General features: G+C 36.2%; 1 protein-coding gene and 1 pseudogene across 2 annotated transcripts in view; one reads left to right on the top strand and one right to left on the bottom strand.

The window, feature by feature from the left end:
- LOC116304780 (uncharacterized) overlaps nucleotides 1–23,925 on the bottom strand; it is a 51,968-nt gene that overhangs the window by 2,266 nt on the left and 25,777 nt on the right. Inside the window, exons 18-37 of one of the 2 annotated variants that reach the window (XM_089027291.1) lie at nucleotides 16,151–16,222; nucleotides 14,503–14,574; nucleotides 12,769–12,840; nucleotides 12,421–12,492; nucleotides 11,965–12,036; nucleotides 11,636–11,707; nucleotides 10,637–10,708; nucleotides 10,009–10,080; nucleotides 9,857–9,919; nucleotides 9,191–9,268; nucleotides 7,996–8,067; nucleotides 7,668–7,739; nucleotides 4,803–4,874; nucleotides 4,334–4,417; nucleotides 3,565–3,755; nucleotides 2,982–3,116; nucleotides 2,265–2,689; nucleotides 833–2,183; nucleotides 510–734; nucleotides 247–429 (exon numbers count right to left, since the gene is read on the bottom strand). In XM_089027291.1, coding sequence (XP_088883417.1) covers nucleotides 247–429; nucleotides 510–734; nucleotides 833–2,183; nucleotides 2,265–2,689; nucleotides 2,982–3,116; nucleotides 3,565–3,755; nucleotides 4,334–4,417; nucleotides 4,803–4,874; nucleotides 7,668–7,739; nucleotides 7,996–8,067; nucleotides 9,191–9,268; nucleotides 9,857–9,919; nucleotides 10,009–10,080; nucleotides 10,637–10,708; nucleotides 11,636–11,707; nucleotides 11,965–12,036; nucleotides 12,421–12,492; nucleotides 12,769–12,840; nucleotides 14,503–14,574; nucleotides 16,151–16,222 — 3,527 coding nt within the window. The remainder of the gene's footprint in view (nucleotides 1–246; nucleotides 430–509; nucleotides 735–832; nucleotides 2,184–2,264; nucleotides 2,690–2,981; nucleotides 3,117–3,564; nucleotides 3,756–4,333; nucleotides 4,418–4,802; nucleotides 4,875–7,667; nucleotides 7,740–7,995; nucleotides 8,068–9,190; nucleotides 9,269–9,856; nucleotides 9,920–10,008; nucleotides 10,081–10,636; nucleotides 10,709–11,635; nucleotides 11,708–11,964; nucleotides 12,037–12,420; nucleotides 12,493–12,768; nucleotides 12,841–14,502; nucleotides 14,575–16,150; nucleotides 16,223–23,925) is intronic. The other variant, XM_089027292.1, reaches the window with a different exon arrangement.
- On the top strand, nucleotides 22,241–23,909 carry LOC148912399 (uncharacterized; annotated as a pseudogene).

The raw sequence follows: 23,925 nt of genomic DNA on the forward strand, positions 1-23,925 counted from the left end.
AATAGCAAGCCGATTCAACAGCGATATCTTCACGTGTGAAATATATGGTGTCTTCCACTGGTGAAAGATATCAAGTTTTCGACACTAGAGAAAACCTGGTATTTCATCGATATCTATATAATAAATTATCATATGAAACCTCTACTCAGTTATATACTGAGACACCATTCTTTCGTACTTTCTAGTAGCCATATAGTTCTACATAAATCTGTGAAAGATCAGTAAACGAAAACATTTCCTTGGTACCTGAAAGTTCACAGCTGGGTTTGGCAATGCTTTTTGTCCTCCATCCGCTGTTAGCGTCCATGCTTCGTGCTTCACTTTGTACCTCATCAATAGTCAGCATGATTGACAGACAGCAAGACAGAGAACAACGAGGATTCTTGATGAGATAATATATACTTTGACCAACTGCCACCGAATATTTTACTGCAAACGAAACATTTTAAAAAGAGATGGGGGTCATCAACAGGTGTATAATGAACACAAGCATGCGTGTCATTACTTACCGACAACGAGAGCAGTAACCATGACATTAGAAGTCACTAAGAGTACTGTGATGATCAAGGAATCCATGATCTTAGCATCAGCATCCAGCAAGGCACCTTGGTCTATCTTGAGCATCATCCCAATACACGTGTTAGCAAATGTTACCAGAAGTGATGTTAACTGAAGAGTATGCTCGAACTTGTCGGGAATCGGCATAAAGTGAGCGTGAAGGATGGCATAGCAGCCTGTATATGAAAAAAGAAGCAAATGCAATTGGGTGTTTTATAAATAATTATATAGTTCCGGTCACTAATTGAATATGGATGCATCTTCATATGTTTACCTGAAAGCATTGAAGCAACTCCAAGAGAGTTTCGTCCTTCTGCACCAATCAAAGCCAAAGAAGACGTCAGCAACAGCTTTCTGGTCATCTCAATAGTTTCCCAGAACCAACAATTATCTGCGTAGTTTTCAAATATGAAACTCATTCCTGCGACAATTGGGACAGTTGCTACAACAGATCTTCCAAGTCGCCTGCCTTTCTTTTCGTTTGTGGACCCCTTTTGGTTACTGAAGACTTTCTTTGTCTCAGATATTGCACGGACAGCTTTTGATAGAGAAAGTCGTGGACGTCTTGGCGGCTTCTCATTTCTGGACATTTTGTTCTCGTCTGAATAATTTCCAACTGTCTGTAACTGGTCATGTTTTACCTCACCAACCATGAAGTGGACATGTCTTGAGTTGGGTGTCTTTTTTGGTGACGCAGTTTCGTTGGCAACAGCAATCGTGTCTTGTTCTTCAGATATCACCTCTAGATGTTCGTCTCCTTTCTTGATTACATGATTTTCTTTTCTTGAAATATTTGTGTTCTGACACTTCTTAGTATCTGTTTTGATCACTTGTTTTATTTCATCTACTGATTTAGTACGCTTTTCCGACTCTTTTGTGTTACTTACCAACTTTTCATCCCTCGAGGCAACATTTGCAGCTTCTAGCAAAGTCTTCTTGTGGTGATATTTCCACAGAACTGCTACCGTTAGTAATGGAACAGCAAAGGGGTAGATCAATGCAGCATAAGCCAGGATCACATACTGGTTGTATTTGTCAGTAAAGCAAGTTATGGAGTAGTCGGCCTTTAAGTAGGAGGAACACTGTTGTTCGCTGCTGTCTTGGCAGATTTTGTGGCAAGATGCAGGGAGCATTTGGAATATCTTTGAACATGTCTGTGGGTAAGTTACGAAAATGAACAGAAAAACGTTTCGGTAGCAAGCCTCTTTAGTAGCGTCTAGGTCAGTTTGAATGGACGATTTTCCAGCCCTTTTGCTAAGATAAACACGCTTCAGGTGGTAATAGGCCAAAGCTACAAGAATGACACCAGCAGTCATGGAACACGTGATTACAAGATCTGCGTACGCATCCATCTTAAGACGAGAATTGAAACAATGTAGAGGTGCAATTTGCAGGATGTTCAGCTGAACGAATTTGGCGTACTCACTCATCTTGGTCAAGGCACTTGGCCACTGAACATACGAGAATGCGTCGAGTGTACCAGAAGAGATTTGATAGAAGGATACAATGATCTTGAGACGAGCAAGGATGATGTCGGTAAGGGAGCGCTTAGCTCCTGCTTTGCGCTGCTTTCCTTTGAAGACCACGTAAATGATTATCACAACAACCAATAAGATTGCACAAATCTATAAAATAGCAATCGAATAAAAGTAATGTATGTTTAGCTGTCAATAGCAATTTTATTTAGAAAACAATTTTTTTTATACCTGAAAAATAAGCCAGTGTACAGCTGGACACTGGAAACACGTTGCAATGAGCTGGTAATGTTTCTTGTCACATACAGCACACAAGGGACCTGTGTAACCCTCAGCACATTCAGCGTCCAGTCCTCCAAGGCATGACTCTGATCGTGGACATTGGTAATGTTTGGGGAAAGATCCATTAAACTGAACAAGGTCTCTATCATAGCTGTCGTCGAAGATTTGTAGGTTATTGGTAAAGTTGATGTAGTAATCTTTCTCTGACTTGGAAATCCATTGCCAGTAGTACCCAGCCTCCAGGGTCATCGACTCGTTAAAACACCTGACGCCAGAGTCAGGACAAGGGTAGCACTTGTCAAAGCGATCGAGACGATAAAACTCGTCTTGGCATCTACAGGCTCTGAAGCCTGCAAACCCATCATTTTTTGTTCCTATAAAAGGGTTTTACATGTCACTTGAATAAATTGTTAGAACAAGATTCAAATGTGTAACAAACAAAAGAAAATCTCTCCAAATTAACATTAGTATGAATTGATCAATGAAATGATCTATGGAATGTTGAAAAATGAGTTCCCAAAATGCAAGATTGTTTCCTGGTCCTTTTCTTTCCTTCCATCTTTTTCTTTCGTTCCTCCTCCTGTTCCCTCATCCCTTTCTTGGTTCTTCGCCCGTCCCTTCGTCCCTCCCTCCCTTTTATAAATAAAATAAGAATGTTCGTTGTACCCTCAGGGCATGGTTTACAGTCTTCTTTTCTTCTTCCTGGTGCTGTTCTTACAAACGTCCCGTTGTCGCACATCTGGCATCCATTACCATACGCTCGTTCGCCATAGAATGCAAGTGCGTCTTGGTAAAACCCACCTAAATTTATATGTTATATATCATTAGTCACACTACCATGAAATGGAGTCACACTTCATTCATATTAGCCTCTTACGCAGACGTTCTTAGGGTCTATCGGGCAACGTTGCGTGACAGAAAAGAAATGAGTCTGTTTAGGAGACTACATTCACGTAAACGGCGCATAACAGAATTATATCTTCTGTTTTGACTTATGTTTTCAGTTCTCGACGTTAGCCTCAATATTGTGAAGAATACTCATGCATTTGTTCCATGCAGTGAAGTTTTTTTTACTTTTGCATATATAATTTACTAGAAATACTAGTATTCATAAATATTTTGACAGGGAAATTTGAACAAGACAGCAATCATGAGTCTGCAATCAAGAAACACAGCGGAATCATAACATCTATGGCATGTGTCAAAAACATTCCGATCTCTTTTATTTCTCTCTGATTGGTTGGCCTACCTGCTGGACAAGAAATGCAAAGAAACTCTTGTATTGTAGCATTGTAGGTGATGTAACTCCCGGATAAACAAGGTTTACAATATATGTATCTTCCCTCATTATTGCATTGGAATCCAGTGCTGCTGTACCCAGCCATCAAATCGCTACTCAGGTCTAACATTTTTATTGTCTCGGCATTTTCGGTTGGATATCTCAAAAGAAAATATACGAAAATTATAAAAACACTATTTAGTAAACAACTATTAAAGCCAGCTATCCATGAATGCTCGTTTACATTTCCTCTATATGAGTTTTTGCTTACCACTCTTTTTCGAAAATGTTATTAAGTAAAACGGTTTGTCTCTATGTTATCTAACTTGCCGATATACCGTCATCTTAAAATATCGTAGTTCACATTACCAGGTTTAACCAAGGGCGGATCCAGGGGGTGGGGGTAAAGGGGGGCCGATGCCCCCCTTCAGCAGAAAAACAAAACAAAACAAAACTGAAGGATTAGGTACTTTTTTTTATTGTTTTCCGTTGTGTTGACGGAAGAAACTCAATTAGCCCCCTCCCTTAAACTCAATTAGCCCCCCCCCCCCCCCCCCCCCAAATTTTGGCTGGATTTCCGCCCTTGGGTTTAACGTCAACGAAAGAAATATCATATAAGCAATTGCAGTAAAATTTCAAAACTGACTGATCGGACGCCAATATGACAAAGACTTCAAAATGTTTTGTCATTCGGAAACTAATACAGCAACTGCATAGAAAACTCATCATTATTTCTTACATTTGTATTGCTGTTCTAATTCTGTACACGAATGGACTAAACCATTTCACGTTGAGGTTTTTGATCTTGGTTTGCAATAGGTACCTGTAAAAGATATATCATTTTGTAGAGGGTTCTGAAGGGGGGTCCTTATCCCATTTTACAGCTCCCATTTTGAACAAATCCTATAGTCCCAGCCTATATTTTTCCCTTAAAATCGCACGATATCGATTTTAGGTAGATTTTAGGTATTTTGATAGACCTTATTAAAGACTTTTGGGGAATATGATATTTTACGCATTTTGATTGGCTATTATGAAAAAATGGAAAATAACAGGACAAGTGATTTGCACCTATGACGAAAAATGACTTGGCAAATCTTCGCTGTAAGAATGATCTCATATATCAACTTTTTCATGCTTCAGTATTTCATGCTCAAGTATTGACCATTCCTTAAGTCGCCATTAATCAGTCTTCTATTAATACATACAGATTTTTGAGCATGAAATTCCTAAGGAAAGCTCCATCGGCGATGTATTCTATTGGATTATCTGAAAGAAACCTATAAAAAAAGACTAATTGAAGGTAAGGAAGTGGATATTTATCATATAAAACTGCTCCAGCCAAAGTAGCGGTTGGAAGAACTATTGTCATTCAGGGGGATTTGACATTCTGAGGGATCGAAGCCATATTCAGAACACCGGGTCTGGTTGAACCACTTTTAGGCCCTTTGAAGTACGTCGAACGTGTCACATCTTCTAAACCTGTAAATGGATAATTTGGGAGGAGCGGGAGGGGGGATATTTTAATATCAAATTTTAAAAGGTCATTCGGTGTTTCAAAACTCTATCTATTGGGAAGCAGTTCATGATAATGTCAAATTCGAGATGCAAATATATGATTTTGATGTAAATATGAGCCATAGGATATAAAGAAACTATGTTATAATATAGTCAAGTAAATCCACGCGATCTGACTGGTTGAAAAGCATGAGTCATTTGGCCATGGGTTGCACGCTCACGTCACCTTTTGTTTCTTCGGCCTTCAGGCCCAAACAGTCACTACATTCGGTTTGCCGGCCCATAATAGTCTCCGTTGTCATTTAGCTGTCAGAGTTTGGAACGTAATCCAATCACATGCAATGGGAAAATGTAAAACATTTGACCATGCAGAGTATTTCGGAGAGTTGCGGTGAATCTGTGTAGACTATATTTTGCCCTTTGGGATGACGCCGTTTTTTGGAAAAAAATATATTATTGATTAACCCTACAACAATGCGTATTTCATTTCTAAGTCAGTATCTAGGTCCAAGTCGCCAAATAACTATGTTATTGAAAAGTTATCCAAATGCTTTTGCGGTAAATTAAGGCAATTGCCAGTCTCAGCTGCCTGTGAGCATTAAGTTGAAAAAACTGGTGAGTTTATCTATGTAACTATTAAACAGTTGATGCATATGTATTTTGTGAAGCATATGTCGTAGTATGTCGTAGCTTCGTGCACATCTAAGGAGGTTTTTGGTATCGCCTATTATTTAAACTAGGTCCTTACAACAAGTGCGTACTTTACGACTTTAAAGATAGAAGTCTAAAATCATCAGTTTTCATTTATTAATACTCTGATTTAAAGTATTTAATTTCTTGGAATCGGTAATATTTTTGAAACACCAAACGATGTAAATTTTGAGTAGATTGGTGACGGCGCACTGGTCAAAGACAAGCCTTGTATCTTGACGTTCGCATTTCTTTTCAAGCTACGGTATAACAGATTAAAACATTTACCATTAAATGTCAAAGAGCACAATGATGGTTTAAAAACAATTCTACATTCAACATTGCGCGTACAGTAATGCTCATGTGCCAAAATATTTTGCACTTTGTACTCTGCTCTGTGCGATACTCGATCATTGTTATCTATTGTCGGATCTCTCATTTGTTCGGCGAGACGTTATATATGTATGTTACGTTGCCCTGTTTTCCCCAAAAAACTACGATGTTTCAAAGCAAGAACCACTAAAATCTCCAAAAAAACTTAATTACTATGTGTTTCGTCCAAGAGAATTTTATAACAAATGTTCCCAAATTTTCGTAAGACTTTGCAGCGAGGCGTACCGTTAGATCGCTCTGGTCTGCAATTTTCAAAATACAGGAGGCCCAATCATTTACACAGCAAGACCAAAAATCTTTTCAGCAATGCCACACAATAAATAGATAACGGGCCGAAACATCATCGCTTTTGAAGCGATATGGGCTTGTTGTTTCTGCGAGAAAAAAAAACTTTATGTATCTTTTTGCTGACAATTTATCTAGAAAAGATAACTGAAAATGACTGAAAAAACTAGCGAAAATACTCATCAATCTCCGACATTTAGTATGGAGTTGTCATTTGATCAGCCTAGTAATAAAACGTCAAGATTTGCATCACTTTCAAACAATGAGCTGGACAAGATTGTGTCTGAGCGTCACTCCAAAAAGACAAAGCAAACCACGAATTGGTAGGTGTCTACATTCAAAGGTTTTTAGCAATGATTAAACAAATACAAAAAATATTGTTATCGTGTATTTATTCAACAAAAGTATTTCCAAAGTAATTAGCTATAAATATCACGCTCACCATTTACTTCGCAGCTTCACAACTGCAGTGAAGTCTTTTCTGAAGCTCTACATGGGAGTGAAAGCCGACAAAGCATACTACCCAGAGATAATTCCAGTTCAATCAGTTAGTAGTTTTGATCCGTGTATACAAGAGGCTTTCCATTGGTTATGTAAATATTTGGGTACTAAATAAACTATGTATGTATAGTCATTGTACGATAACAAATGTTTTTCATTGATTTTCTTGGCATTACTGTACTAAGATATGTCAACATTTGAAATGTACTTCTTACAGTTGAAAATCACTTTCTCCGTAGTTTTGAACATTCTTGGTTCACTCGAAAGTAAAATTTTTGCCATTACATTACATTACATTACCTTACATTATTTTAGTCATTACAGTCTTCAGTGTAAAGCTGCCATTTTCAAAACGATGCTTTTTATTCACGCAAGGTGCGTAAGGAGAAATTAGGGCATGATCAACAAATAAAGTCAATATTTTGTATTCATTTCTCGTTCGTTTACTGGACTATATTATAAAAGCAATGGATCATAAGTAGCTGTGCGTCCATCGAGTTATGGATGCACTTGGGAGCCGGGCTGCTTAAGCACTAAAAAAGCTGGAGTTGCACTCCGCTTTGAGTCGTGCAACTCTTACGCTTTATTTCGTGCTTAGCAGCCTCCCGCGTGCATCCATAACTCGATGGAACGCACGCTACTTGTGATCCATTCCTTAACTAATGATCATTAGCGATGTCACTTACAGTATTTCTAAAACGAATGCCCAATTAAACGTTCCACTCGTAATGCGTTTCAGTCTATTGTTATTCAGCAGGCTTGTTAAATACAAATAAACAAATTGAGAAAGTGAAGCAAAAGTAACTCTCATTTTGAACTGACTATGGGTTTAGAGCGGATTTGTGTGTGAACCCGTACCGTGACCGTGAAGGTGCCGTGTCCCAGCTTTCTGATTGGTTCAACCGCAACTTTGCGTGCTCTAGTGAATAGCAAAATTTATGTCATCGATCAGTTCCGTTCATTAGTTGTAGTAGGTCACGTGACAAGTAATTTTGATTTTCAAAAAATACTTACAGATGATATAATTTTCTATTGTTCATGAAGGTGTAATCTTGGATGTTTTCGATGTTGTTGTATGATGCCCAGCTGTATAGTGGAAATCAAAATGCAAGTTAAAATGAAAATGAAAATGGGCGTTTGCATGATGGTGTCATTTGACTACCCCTACCAGAATGCTTCGCGAAATTTCTTTTAATATTCAAATTTGCATTTCCTCCTGAAGAGAAGAGTGAAGACAATTGGTGCTTATTAGCTGAACAAAAGAAAGTGAGCAAGAGATTCTGGTTGCGGAAGCTAATGATAGACGCCATAATAGACCACTTGCTCTGACAAGTCACGTGACCCTACCTCCCTTAAAACAAGCGGTTTAAAAAATAAAAAAAAAACAGAAATGAAAAGAGCACCTCGGTATTTGGAGGGAGGCAGAGTTTCAACTCATACTGAATAAGCGAAACAGGAGAAATTGCATTAGATATAAAATAGTCAACATTTCTTGCTGAAACTTCCCTCTTTTACTAAATTTGAGGTGCTCTTTTCATTTCTGGAGTTCATTTTGACTCATTTGCTCGTTTAAAGGGAGATGGGGTCATGTGACCTTTTAGTGCAAGTCGTCCGAAAGTGTCTGTACATCATGTTTATGAACCATGATATTAAAGTTCAGTCTAGTTGGATTAGACTTCGGCGTATCGATTGCATTGATATTCATTGGAATAATATCAAGTTAAGGTTTCCGATTTGTCCATTTTATAGGGTTTGCTGGTCAGTGGTTTTCTGTTGTTTTTTTTTTTTTTTTGTTTTTTTTTTTTTTTTTTTGTTTAATACTCCTTTTTACAGTTCCATTCAGTGACCACGAATAATAGTTCCTAACCGAGGCTGGAGTTACCGCGCATGATAAACTGTAGTTTTGCTATGCACGGAAACTCCAGCCTCGGGTAGGAACTATTATTCGTGGTCACTGAATGGAACTGTAAAAAGGAGTATTTGCTGTTTACTTTTCAAGCTACTTACATGGTAAAACAAGTTTCTATCTTTCATTTGTTCTTTTATTTTTTTCAATCATTCCAAAGGGCGTAAAATAACAAAAGACGCTACGGCCATGTTGGTTGATATAACAAAATAATTCATTTACAATTCTTTTGTTAAATGTCGTTATGTGCAAACGAAGAATAGAGAAACCTACTTATTATGGCCAATACCTTTCACTACTTACAGAGCATTTAGTTTTGGTAGTGCGTACAAGACTGCACGACTCAGCGACTTGGATGTGATACTGTTCTGATGAAGCATTCTAATGATATGGATGTCATTTATCAAAAAGATGAACGTCATGATATTTTAAGGTATCGAAAAGTGTCGTGACTTATTTTAAGGTATACTGACAAGCGAAAATGAACTATATATATATGTATATTTATATATAAGAGAGGGAATCGCTGGTATTCATGTTTGCCAGGCACTAACATTACATAGATATTTAGGGTGCATTATGGGTGATTTTCAATGTAAAAAACGTTTAAATACAGATATTGGCGTAAAGAAATAAATGAGTGAGAGATTGGCAGTAATTAATGTGCTTCCATCGCGTTTTAACCTTGTTACAATGGCTCACTCACTTCTTAGTGTTAGAGGGCCCTGGGGACGAGTTTGATCGAGTTTTTGGTGCACGAGGGAGTTTGCTAAGCACGAAAGAAGCTTAAGAGTCACCCGAGGCATAGCGTTTGTGTGATATCTATAGATGTAGCAATGACATCTAAATAGCGTTTCAAAAAATCTTCCTTGCGATAGTAATTTTGGCTGAAGAATGATAATCGTTACTGATTCTCATCACAAAAATAATATGCTGCCTGTGTGCAAAATTTCAATTTTGTGTACTTACAAGTATTTCACTTGTCCAAGATTTTTGATATGAACACTTGACAAATTATTCATACCTAAAAAACTACAAATAGTACAACATTCGCATGAATATCGATATTTTGTATAAGGTATGTGCGTCATTAATTTAGTAATTTTAGTGTATTGACTTACAGGGTTTCAAGGTTCCTGGTATTTCTAAAGATCCCATCAGGCAGACTTCGTAGTTTGTTTCTAGCAAACCCACTGAAATAAAAAGAAACAGCAAAGGTCAGCTAATGGTCAAAGTACGGTCCTGATTCGATAGCCCTCTTCCGAATGCTTCGCATGTCACGCACAAAGGGTTCAAAGCGAGGCTTCGTGCATAATATTTAGTGATTCGTGACAGGAGAAAAGAATAAATTTTATTTCGCATGTAGTCTCGTACTAAAACCCTTGTGTGGGACAAACGAAGCATATCTCGGAAGTGGACCATTGGTTCTTTAGGGGGTACTGAGAAGTTCTTATCACCCCCTCCCATCTTTCCCCCCACCCTCGATCCCCCTCAGTGTCTCCTTAATGGAAGATACCACGATTCTGTCTTCACTCGTAAATAACATGCATAAAAATACAAATTACATAATGCCTCGTTTTGAGCTTTGGAGGCATTGAATTAAAATCTAGCTCTAGGGCAACACCCGATATCATTATCTCTCCTGTCGACATATTATTGGGCCCGCCCGTCAAATAACAAGTGCTTGTGCCATTAGTTAACGAAAATATATAATCAAAACATGTTATAATAAAGGAACAAAGAACTTACAGTATTTTCAGATTTTTTAACTCCTGTAAGAGATTCACAGGGACTACCTCCAAGAGATTGTTCTCAAATGATCTGTGAACGACAGTTAAAAATATACACATAGAAGAAAACGTTTCTATATTTTGTACAGATAACTTACAAAACTTATAGTATAATCAACAAAATTACTCGACTCTGATTGGTCGAGAGGAGTACAATTATAGCGTTAATTGTACTCCGTAGGAGTACCGAATTAAGTCGCTATGGCAACACGGCCAAAACAATGTCAAAACAATTATTTTCTATCATTTTGTACTTAAAAAACAGATAAATGAAATTTTAAAGCCGTAAGAACTAATCTTTTTTATGCATTCCAGTTGCGCGATTGACTGAAAATCGGCCTCCAAATAGACAAAGATGAACGGCGTTGCTTCGCATTTTTTACTGAAATTTTGTTGAACAAAAAATCGCACGATCTTCTCGTACAATTTGGAATTAATAGACACTCGTAATGTTTTGAAAGTTCTTTAATTGCACTCGCCTAAAGGCTCGTGCAATTACAAGAACTTTGAAAACATTACTTGTGTCTGTTAATTTTCAAATTGTACTCGAGATCGTGCGATTTCCTATACTAAGAACAAATGAAAAAAAGGTTGAGATTGGGTCGAGTTGGCCTTGCCGTCCGTTGTGGGACTGTTTAATGGAACATATTTCAAAGATGACGTATATTCCGTCAACTAAAACAGCCCCATAATGCACTGCAATACGAACTCGTCCCAGCTAATACTGAGAAACTGAGTAATAGGAAAGCCATAGAGTGTAACTTAATATCTGCTAATTGACTGGTATCATGTCAACACCTTGCCCGGTAAGGTTCTGTGTAGACAAAACGTACCTTTCATACTATTAAGACGGTTCCGTGTAAATGTTATGTACTGGTCAAGTTTTTCGTGCGGTACCGCGTGCAAACATAGGACGTTATTTTAAATATCAACTCCCAAAACACTATTGGATGCTTACAGGTAGCCCAGTTTGGTGTTGTTATGAAACAATGTTCCTGATAGATTCGTTAGTCTGTTGCCACTTAAATATCTACAATATAAACACCATACAGAAAACAGGCTAAAAAAGCACTTAATGACAAAATAAGGTAACTTATAGAAAACATTTAGTATAAGGTCATCCAGCCATTTTATTACAACAGTGTTAATTTCTAGGTTAAAACATCTCTGCTGTTTCTTTGCTTTGTATTTTCATGGCAATGGCAATGGCAATGGCAATAGTAATGGCAATGGAAAGTAACATAAACCGAAAATAGATTACTTAAATTCAAAGCTAGTGTTACATACAAATTGTTCAAACTGGACATGTACTTGAACGTATCAGGGTGAAGATTGGAGATCTGGTTGTAGCCAAGCCCTCTGTAGAAAAAGTGATTAGTATGGGAAACAACGGTTGTTCACCTAATGAATAAGATGGAGTATCTTTCAAACAATGCTAATTGAATATAAGTTACGGGTATTACAGCCAGCATTGAAGCTCTATTTGCGTTGTCCTCGTCCAACATTTTGTTTCACTCATCAAAACCGGGGCGAGTATAGACGCATGAGATTGACTTGTTTTGAAAAAAATTCTCAATGTGATAGGCTAATCGTTTTTCTTCAAGATGACATGGTCCAAAATCTGTGGCGCGAGGAATAGCTAGTGATACGAGAAATTACTTTGCAGCTTAGAAGGAGAAATGTTGCATGCTGCTCAAACAGAATGAAATAATAAATACAGTAAATACAGATATATGTGCATACAGTGTTGTAAGCATCGTCGTGTTGCGAAAAATCTTGTCAGGCAGTTCAGTTAACTTGTTTGTCTCTACTAATCTGAAAAGAAAATAGTACATATAAATCAAGCGAGTAAAGCTTTCAGGTTATTGACCGTGTCTACAGCTCTAACAAAAGGAAAATAAAGTTAGACGTAGTACAAATCATAAAGTTGCATGTTGTTATCAAAGATTCCCGCCGTTGAAGACATCAGTTGGTTTTGGTCCAAAGAACTGATACAAGAGTCAAATAGTATTTTCCCAAAGTACACATCAAGTCATTTCGTTGAATTTATATTTTTTTAAACAAAAATTGTTCTATAAACTAGGAACCTACAAAAGTGATAGTAGTTTGTTGTTATCGAGAAGTCCAGGGGGTAACGATGTTAGTTCATTTTTGCTCAGATATCTAAAACAAAAGCATGATAATCAGATACTTAATATAATATAGTTATTTTAAAATTTCGTTTATGTAATGTTATAAGTGAACGGAAAAAAAAATCGAGGAAGAGCAAACTGTGACCGGCGCCCCGAACCGCGACTTATGGAACAGTCTATGGAAGTTTGCTATTTCTTATTATATATGTTATGGGACGACCGCTCTCAGTACGAGCTACGGGATCTTTATTCCACTTTCTCTTCTACAGTTCTCTACTCTTTGCTCTTCTGACTTAAACTAATTACATGAGCTCCTATTTATAATAACTTCATCACAGGTGTCATTCTACAATCAATATGATATTATCGCTGAGTCCTGATTGGCTAATGGAAATAGTAAATTCCTAAGTGTGATATCTTATTTAAGAGTAATACGAGTGAAAATCTTAGAACTAAGACATAGATTAAACTAAAGTTAATATATGAATATATGGTAAATGTATAGAAAGGTCTACGAGGAACACTTCTATAAGTAATATATACAGTATGAGTGCCCGTGTTGTATCCGATATACAAACTCGAGGCGTAGCCTCGAGTTTGTATATCGGATACAACACGGACACGAATACTGTAGATTGCTTATCAAACGTCTAGGTTAGTTCCTTTGTGTTTCACTAAAATTTTCAAAATTAAAGTCAATCTGCCCAAGAAAATCCAAGTTAAAGTTTATGCAAATGAACACGATTCTGTATCTGATTTACAGAACTCTTCACGGTCGTGATTTCTATTGTGTTTTCCTCATGAATTATTAATGAGTTTGATAATAAGATTTAAAAGAATAGTGCTAAAATAACTAAGCAAAGGGGTAAAGAGAGTGTATGGCGTAACCAGAGGTGTACATGCTAATGAGAGGAGCTAAGAAGTTCACTTGTAAATTCAAAGCATACCACTATCTAAACTTGTGCGTGATGGTAGCCTTACTGAAATCTTATATCGGTATTTTTAATAACTAATTGATCGTTCTTTATCTTGTTTTCATACGATAAGAAATAGTAATTAGAAACCTGATGTCTAGCTTAGTCTGTAAAAACATTAATTTTCTCTCTCATAACATTTTTTTTTTATAAAGTTCCCTTTACGTTCACTTATAACATTATATACATACGAAATTTTAGTCCGCATCGCGAAAAAACGTTGGTGATCAATCAAATTCTTTGTTATTACTTCACATAATTGCAAATTTTAACCAATCAAAGAAAACACTCTCTTTGTACTATTGAAAAATGACTTCCGGTGTAAAAAGTTTCGGACGCCATTTTGTTTTTGTTTTTTTTAAATTTATCTCGATCGAAGGATTGTAAAGAAATCGGAAAATAACCCTGAAACTACTTCGATCAAAACAGGCTATTAAACAAGTTCTCAACAAGAGAGTTGTGTTCGTGGCATGTCGACTTTCTAAAACGTTTAATCATTAAGAGAAAATGAACTAGTTCATTTTGTCTTAATTTTATTTTATGAATTCTTGACCGAAAAATCCATCCCTCGAAGACAGGATGAAATCAAGAGAAAATATTCTCTTGCAGTGAAATATATTCTAGCGATTTTCTCTCTAATTTCTTTATCTCTACCTAACACTTTCACCGCACTCTTGTCCGTACCTTTTTCAGAATATCATATGACATGAAATACTTACAAATAACGTAGCTGTAGGTTGTTACGAAATATTCCAACAGGCAATGTCTTCAATGAATTGGAATTTAAATACCTGAAAAAGAAGATAGATTCGAGTCATATAACAATAATAATATGGAATTAATAACAGTCCCAAATCAAGACAAATCGTCTTAGCTCTTGGTCTACTCAGTGTATTCTGGTGATCAGCATCTGACTTCGTTGCTGCCAATTTGGTTGATTTTGAACGAAGAAAATGGTCTTGGTGTCGCCTTTTATCTCATGCCAACCAACATGCCGACCACGCCTTTTGAAAATGTCCAATTATTTTCATGGGAAGGAATGTACGAGAGAAACCGACTTATCTCATTTCAAAAATACCTAACTTGTTATCGCACGAGGTAATTCTTTGTTTAACTGCTGTTTTTATTCATTATTTTATTGTCTATTTGCTGTATCTTTTATAGTTTTTAGCTATTTTTGTTCTATGGATTCCAGATTTGGATGATATCATGATGAAGCCCTTGGCCCCCCTTTCACTCAGTAAGAAATTGAATAAGTCAACAAGTAAACAGGTTTCTTCAAAATAAAAAGGTTGGATCTTCCAAATACATAATTAAAGTTCCCATGTTTGCTAATGACCCTCGCCTTTGAAGCCCCAGCCCTTCCTACATAAAAATACTCCTTCCCGAGACAGTAGTCACTCGACGTTAATTATGAGTTTGTCTATTATTTGAGCCAAAATTTCTCGTAATCAGAAAGTAGGGGTCATTTTTTTCAAAGTTAAGACGTATTCAACCTAAATGGTAAAGTGGAACGCAAGGAAAGAATAGAACAACAATAGAGGCTTTGCACTATCACGTGATGGCAGCCATGCCATGCGCAGTAGGCAGGAACAATTGAAACTGGTCTAAACTGATATACATGAGAAAGAATTCAGTTTCCCTGGTAGTATGAGTCTCTATTGTTGTGGCTACTGTCATGGCTGCCATCAAGTCATGATGCAAAGTCTTTGTGTCAGCTGAGTTTACCTTCATAACGAACGCAAGGTCAACCAATCAAAATTTAGGATTCAATATTGCTTTTCGTGAAACTACACGTAGTACGACTGAATTTTTCCATTCTTTTAAATTGATCGTAAACACTAGTCCAACTTATTCTGGAATTCATGATTTTCAATCGACAAGAGAAATCTAAATTGTACTATGTCTCTGATAGGAAAATGCTAACCAAAATTAGTCAAATCCAACTATAGTGGTCTATCCTCAATGCTGCGCTCTGATTGGATGAGCTAGTACTAGGCTATAAGTTATACTGGTAGGGAAAAGTGCCGGCTTTGGAAACCAAAATAATGAATTTTACTTTATTTCAAAACTCGTTTACATCTATATAATATTTGATTCGACTAAAAAAATTAGTCCTCTTTAGGACTGATTATTAAATAGTTGACCCATAATTACTTTCGTGAAGATATTTTGTTGCCGGCAAGAAACATGGTTAAAAATGGTTTGGAACGCTACATGGATGGTACATGCTTCTAATAGTTGGTCCAGTTGATTCAGATAGTAATCTTAGAGTTAGATCTCTGGCTTGTACGTTAATATTGTTCAGTGATTACTGGATAACCGTACTTTATTAGTCTATAGTAAAACATCATTGATCAAACTTACAGCCTAATGAGTTTTTGGTTGTGGTCAAAGATTCCAGGAGGTAACATCATCAGTTGGTTATTCGATAGATATCTAAATGCGAAAAGAGTCAGATGGATAATAGATAAATAATTACACTGACTAACTGACTAACAATAACAATAACAATAACAATAATAATAATAATAATAATAATAATAATAATAATAATAATAATAATGAAAACTTTATTGAGTTTTCCCCCCAAATACAATCGTAAATCTCGCTACGTATAGGTAATTTACAACAGACCATTTCACAGATCCCGCGGCTCAACCTCAGCTTCGTCAGCGTGTAATATATTCTTTAGAAATTGCCTACAACCTGTGAAATTTTTAAGTGTTTCAATTGTTCGTTGGTGCGTAAATTCCTTTCATTACTGCGGACTGTAGTCAAATTCTAAAGAATAATTACACGCTGACGAGGCTGAGGTTGAGTAACGGGATCCGTGAAATGGCCTATTGGCTGCTTGAATCGAATACAAAATTTGACAAATGACAAAAAGAAAGAAAAAAAAAAAAAAGATATTATATCTGTAACACTATGGAAAAAAAATGAAGACTATTAATATTGCATTAACTAAAGACTCTTCCATTCTTTGTTCCTGCAGCAGAAAATATAATATGATGATCCAAGAGAGTATGAAGTAAGAGAGCACAACCCTGTGCCCCATGAAAGTTTTTTTGAAAATCTATTTTTAGCTTCGCGCGCAAGCCTGAGCTATTTTAGCATGCGATTCCTGATTGGTCAGATTGTAGTGACGTCATGACAAGCTGCTAAGACCATTCTATCAATAGCAGACAGAACGAACGAGAAACAAAGGAAATACAGAGATTTACGAAGCGGAATAAAAGAAATGCACCCACAGCACAAAGTCACACAAGTCAACATAGTATTTGACCATGTATCTAGGGAACTATCATAAAGACCTAAAAACCCAAGTGCAAAATCACGTCACCTCAAGAAACACAGACATATAACAAGAACGTTTAAAGATGATAAGTAAGAAAGAAACCAGATATTTGTTGCTGAAAAGCCAGAAATGGATTCTATCACAGAATGCGGAAATCGTAAAGCAATTTTATCGCTATTAAAAACACTTTTGCAAGAATGAACAATGGAAAAGAGAACTCGCGTAGTCGTTAGAATGAATGACGATAAGATATTACAAAAAACACTGATAGCATCTTAGCCTAGGTTATCTAGCCTGCACTGCATCCGGAATTTTCTGTCGTAAACGTTCGGAGGCACGCAGGCTAAGGTTATCCCGCAAAGTTGTAATGTGTAACTTATCTCACAGATTAAATAAAAATGTCCACAATAATAATAATAATAATAATAATAATAATAATAATAATAATGATAGTAATAATAATAATAATGACAATAATAAAAGTAATGATGATGATGATGATGATTATAATAATATTAATGATAAATAATAATAATAAAAACGATAAATAAAGGAGTAAACGACTATTAAAGTGTTTCACTTTGACGTCACGCTATTGAAAATACTATTTTTTTCACTTATCAGGATGAAAAAAAATAGTTTACAGTAAAATTGTACAGTGAAATTGTGAATACAATTGTAAAGTTGTGCATGACAACTTTGGATATTAACTCGAAGAATAGCAATAGCGCAGCGAACTGATTCTAAAAATAGCTTAAAGATTCGGACAAACATTGCATTCTGTTTAACCGCTACGAGGATTATACGAACCGATTTTATCATTTTTACTTAAAGTTACAATAATAACCCATGTAAACTAAGATCAACTGCGATCGGCTGTGAAAACTATCTGCTAAAAGTAAACTTGTAAATTTGTTTGTCCGAATTTCGCCTTTGTTTTCGCTTTTATGACGTCACGACTGCGCTGCGCTATTCCAAAGGCATGTTGAGAAAGGATCGGGCTCTTTTTAACTCGTGGATACGCGAAACGTAGAAACGAGTTATTGTGAAGTATTGTGAGTTATTGTCTGAATATGCAAATGTGTCACTCGCTCGCTCACTCGCTCACCTCACTAAGATGTTAGCAGATCGATAATTAAACGTATAACGATCGTCTTACGTCGTCTGATTACGAACGTTACACGACACTAACAAGCACAAAGCTCTTATTCAGTATAGACTACTTTCGCTATTTTTAGCGGAGCTCCCACGCAGACCTTCGGCCCGCGCGAGCGGAGCACCATAGGTATAGAATATGGTAAACTATGCAACTCAGTTTTCGTGGTCATCGGATGGGAACCCTGTGCATAACGCTAAAAGTGTCGCCCGCCAGGTGTACATCGCGTTTCTGATTGGTTAAGCATTCAAATCACGTCACTTGGAAAATGACGACTTTCTTAACGAGCTTATTAACTATCATTTTTTTGTAAACATTGTAAAAATGAAACAAAAAATTATTGAAGAAATCATGGAAAAAAAAGAATTCGCCACATTGTGAAGATAGAAGTTAGGACATTTTCTATTTTGTTTATTTAGTGTAGATAACATACCTACCGGAAAACGAGCAACAAACTAGCATGACGAACGAGCGAAAAAAGTACTTGTTTTGTTCTTATGGTAAGAGTATTCGTAGTTCATACATGATATAAAATAATCATTTGAAAAAGCACTTTTTGAATTCCACAATTAAACAAATCCAAGAGATTTTTGACAAAGTTTAAAGCTAAATAACATTCCTAAAATTACCGGCAAACGAGCAACGAACTAGAATGATAAACGTGCGAAAAAAGTCAGGTCAAAAAAGTGTACCTGTTTTGTTATTATGGTAAGAGTACACCTTTTGCTGTTCATTAACAGAAAATGTACATTCATTTGTGCCAATAGTTGTATCAATAACGTGTAATGTACTTTCATCAACACCACAAATAACATCATTAGCGCGGATCAACTTTCAATAACGACAATTGAATATGCGTGTACATTCATGGGCATCAATGGACAATCAATAGCGCGTTTGTACATTCATATGCGCGGATTGTATTTTCTTGTGCGCGAAATTCAACTTCAATAACACCAAATGACAAACAATAGCATTTATGGACAATCATTTACCCAAAAGTAAAAATTCATTAGTGCTATTAGCATAACCATTGACATTCTATAATGCGTTTGGACAATCATGAAGGTCAATGTTATATTCTATAGCGTGGTTCAACAAACATTTGCATGATTCGAATGAACAATAAGAGAAATAAAACAATCATTAGCGATTTTTTATTTATTTTAGCCTTTAATTTCTTCGCCATTTATACATCGTGGCAAATACGTTTGCATATAACTGAACCACTGACCACATTTAGCAATAGTGATAGTTGCCACATTTCTCTAGAACCCTTCCATTAGCAACTGCGTTCTGTAGTGACCTAGAGCAATCCCTTGTCGTCTTGCCTCAGCCCGATCGTTCGTATGTTGTTGTATCTCTGGACGGCTGATGTCGTCTTTGATTGCTGCTTTAAGTGAGCTAATTGCTATTCTCCGACGCAGCCGCTATTATGGAAGCAGTTACCTGAGTTTTTTATATGTTTTAAAGTGATTAAAAAAAATCGCTAATGATTGTTTTATTTCTCTTATTGTTCATTCGAATCATGCAAATGTTTGTTGAACCACGCTATAGAATATAACGTTGACCCTCATGATTGTCCAAACGCGTTATAGATTGTCAATGGTTATGCTAATAGCACTAATGAATTTTCACTTTTGGGTAAATGATTGTCCATAAATGCTATTGTTTGTCATTTGGTGTTAGTTGAAGTTGAATTTCGCGCAAACGAAAATACATTCCGCGCATATGAATGTACAAACGCGCTATTGATTGTCCATTGATGCCTATGAATGTACACGCATATTCAATTGTCGTTATTGAAAGTTGATCCACGCTAATGATGTTACTTGTGGTGTTGATGAAAGTACATTACACGTTATTGATACAACTATTGGCACAAATGAATGTACATTTTCTGTTAATGAACAGCAAAAGGTGTACTATCATTTTGAATTTCATTCAATAATCTTATATCTTTCTACAGATAATTTATCTAAATATTGAATGTGTTTTAAAATTACACCAAATATTCAACTGTTTATTGACGGCTTTTCGCCCTAGTACATGATTATAAAAATGAGCTTAAATTTGTGTTGTTGTCAGATGTGTTATTGCATAAAGAGCGGTACCTTGTCTTTCACTTTCAAAAGCTAAGAAAATATTTAAAAACCGTTTCCAAATGCCAATTTACTGACAAAGAAAATTTTATTTTGTATTTGAATTGCATTTTGCGTTATTTTCTATTTTGCCTTAGTTGTTCTTGTCAAGCATAAATGAATGTAAACTTATTAGTTTTTCAAAAACTTTTTCAAAATCTAGTAAGCTTATGTTTTCAAGCTTCTCGAAAAATAGTTAAGACTTTTATGAATGAAAATACGGTTCTTGTAAAAACATAAAACTTTTGATGCGGATAATTAACCAAACATCGTTATTAGTGTATAAGAAGTAAAAGTAAGCTTATGTATTTTGCCCACCTTTTTTTTTTTACCAGTTTTCAAGTCTGTTTCATAGTCTTGATTTGTCCATAAAAGTTCGGAAATCTCCAAAATTTCGATTTCAATGAAAGACATCCGAGGTAAATTTCACTAAACCTGATATTGTATTGGATTATTTGTAGTTATCTTTCGTTTTATAAGTAAAATTAACCAGGAATTTAAAGCTTAAAAAATGTCGGCCATGAAAAACTTTGTCGAAGAATCTTCCAAGAAAAAAAATAGCCCCTGAATGAAAGAGTATTCTCGCGCAAAGAAAACGATGTAGTGCATTTTGATTGGTTTTCAGTGCATGTTTTTTTATTATGGGAGACATTATCTTAATATTGAATAAAAAAATTGAAGATTTTTTTTCCGATTTTAATTTTATCTTCCACATTCATTCAAATTGGGAGCTCCGCTTTTAGGCAGTGCCTAAATATATTTGATATGAGGAAATGAACTGTTGATGTTTCATGTGGGATACTTTCTAGCACTGTGGACCCACTCTGCACTTGCGCACACTCGCACTTAGTTTCATCTTCGGATTATTTATATCAAAAGAATCAAGATAAGATGCAACTTGAAGTAAACTAATACGATTAACGCCTAAAACTAAAATTCCAATGAGTCAAACCTTTTTTTGCTGATGCGATAAAGTAAACTGAAACGCTTATGTACAATCGTCAACATATTTAGATGGATTGAAAAAAGAACTTTTCATTAGATTTCAAAACGAGAGTCATGGAGTCTTGAAGAAAGTTCGGCCAGTTTTGTCATCCAAGTAAGCCGTTCTGAATTAGATTGTAGTAGATTGATCGTCGGACATTACAAACAGCCGAAGCAATGTTCTTGTATCTAACTGCGAAGGTACAAATCTACTCAATAGATGTCGCTCGAGACTAACGAGAATTGGCTCCAATAAATAATTAGTAATTTACAGACTTGAACGAAGTCAAAAGAAATAGTATTTCTAAACGAATTTCTATAATATAAAATATTCGCTTAGTTCACAGTTTAATTAAAGTGTTTTATGTAAATCTAAATCGATTGTAAGCGCCGTGATGACCCTGGTACGGTGGCTTGTAAGGGCCAACCACATACAAAAAAACTTGCCTTTTATCGCGCGATAAAACAAATTATCGCGCGATAACAAAACTTAGTCACTATCGCGCGATAAATATCAACTTATCGCGCGATAACACTTTACTAGTGTTCAGGCTCCTACGGCCATTTCGCACATGGACAAGATGGCGAGCAAAGTTGAGAAGGTGAGTCAACTGAATTTCCGCCCTTCGAATTGGGTTTTTTTTAAAGCAATTAGCATGGGAACCATAGGAAAAGTGAATAGTTGTACTAGACTCTAAAAGAAAGCGTGTTTCCCTGCTTTATTTGATTATATTACGGTATAAACATGGTATAACTTAAACTTCGAATTCCAGGTAGCTGGGTGAATTTCGTTTTATCTTTAATTAATTATTTTATGTTTTTATATCGATAGCAATGCGTTTTTTTATGTTATCTTTCAATTGAGTGCATGTCAGCTAACTATGAAAGACCTTAAAATAAATTGATGCCTTTAACAACAGGTGAGGGCAGGTGAAAGTTAATACTAGTGAGATAATGTTATAGGTGCAGTGAAACCAGGGGAAGGGGGGGAGGGGGCACCCTAACTCTAGGCTAGCCCCCACTTCCCCAATGCTTGTCACATAAAAATGTTGCATTAACTTTTATGTTGCTAACAGAACCTATATATAAAATAGTGCATTTTTTGGTTTGGTGCTCCAGAGATTTTTATCTTCATTGTTGCAGATGCAAATCATTTTGGTAAGTGCTTAGTATTTAGACTAACTCAAGCTAATCTTCAGTAAAATTCTCTCTTTATAGGAGTGTAAAATGATCTTTCTACTGTTCGTGTTCTACCTTCCAATGACAGAATGTGTTCTTCCTTCCTACATACCAGCCATTGAGGCAGACCGGATCAACAGGCCGGCAGTAGCTATCATCACACAGTATTTCCATTTAGGTTTAGAATATGTTGAAATTCTTGCATTTTTGGCACTTTACCATGGCATCTCCTTAAGTCTTCGGCAACTCAAGCGCATTCTCAAGGAGTGCAACTTAAGAAGACGAAAAGACCATTCCAACACAGAGAATATCGTTAATGCAATTGAACTAGAACTTCAGGGTAGTGGAAGCTGTTTAGGCTATCGACAAATGCATCAACTGTTGAGAAACAAGTATTCCTTGGTTACATCAAGAGAAAGTGTACGTTTGGCGCTAAGAGGACTAGATGCAGAGGGTGTTGAGAAACGGTCAAGTCACAAGTTACGGCGTCGACAGTATTTTGCAAAAGGACCAAATTACATCTGGCATTTAGATGGCTATGACAAACTCAAGCCATTTGGCTTTTGCATTCATGGAGCCAGATGGATATAGTCGCCGCATTCTCTGGCTTGAAGTTGCCTCTTCAAACAATAACCCAAACATTGTTGCTAAATATTACATTGATTGTGTGAGGCAATTGTCAGGAGTTCCCAGGATAGTTAGGGGTGATTGTGGCACAGAAAATGTAAATATTGCTCACATTCAAAGATTTATAAGGGCTGATGATGATGATGCTTTTGCCAGAGAAAAGAGTTTCTTGTATGGAAAATCTGTCTCCAATCAAAGGATTGAAGCATGGTGGTCACATCTTAGGAAGAGTAACTCTGATTGGTGGATTAATTTTTTTAAGCAGTTAAGAGAATCTGCACAGTATAATGACAGCAATCCTATTGAGGTAGAATGTCTCAAGTTTTGTTTTATGCCAGTAATACAAAAGGAACTTCACCATGTTGCTGAAATGTGGAACACTCATCGCATACGAAAAAGTACTAATATAAATTCTCCTAGTGGTATACCCGATATGCTTTTCTTTTTACCTGAAATGAGAGATGCTCATTGTTACAAAGTACCAATCAGTAATGATGACATTGAAATTGCAGAAGAGCTATGTGCTGAGGAACCATTAATAAGAGGTTGCAGTAAAGAGTTTAATGAGTTGGCTGCGATGATTATGGAAGATTATGGTCTTACACATGCTGCAAATGCAAATGAAGCTTTAAATCTGTACTTTGACATTCTTAGTCATTTGAGTGACCTATAATAAAACATGCTTCATTTTTTTAATGGTGAACAATGGTGGCGTAATTATTGTTGTTTTGGTATGAATGAAAACTGTAATATATTT

The sequence above is a fragment of the Actinia tenebrosa genome, unplaced genomic scaffold (assembly GCF_029948245.1).
Source record: "Actinia tenebrosa isolate PJP-AT-01 unplaced genomic scaffold, QUT_ActTen_1.0 PGA_scaffold11__36_contigs__length_13525064, whole genome shotgun sequence".
Lineage (NCBI taxonomy): Eukaryota > Metazoa > Cnidaria > Anthozoa > Actiniaria > Actiniidae > Actinia > Actinia tenebrosa.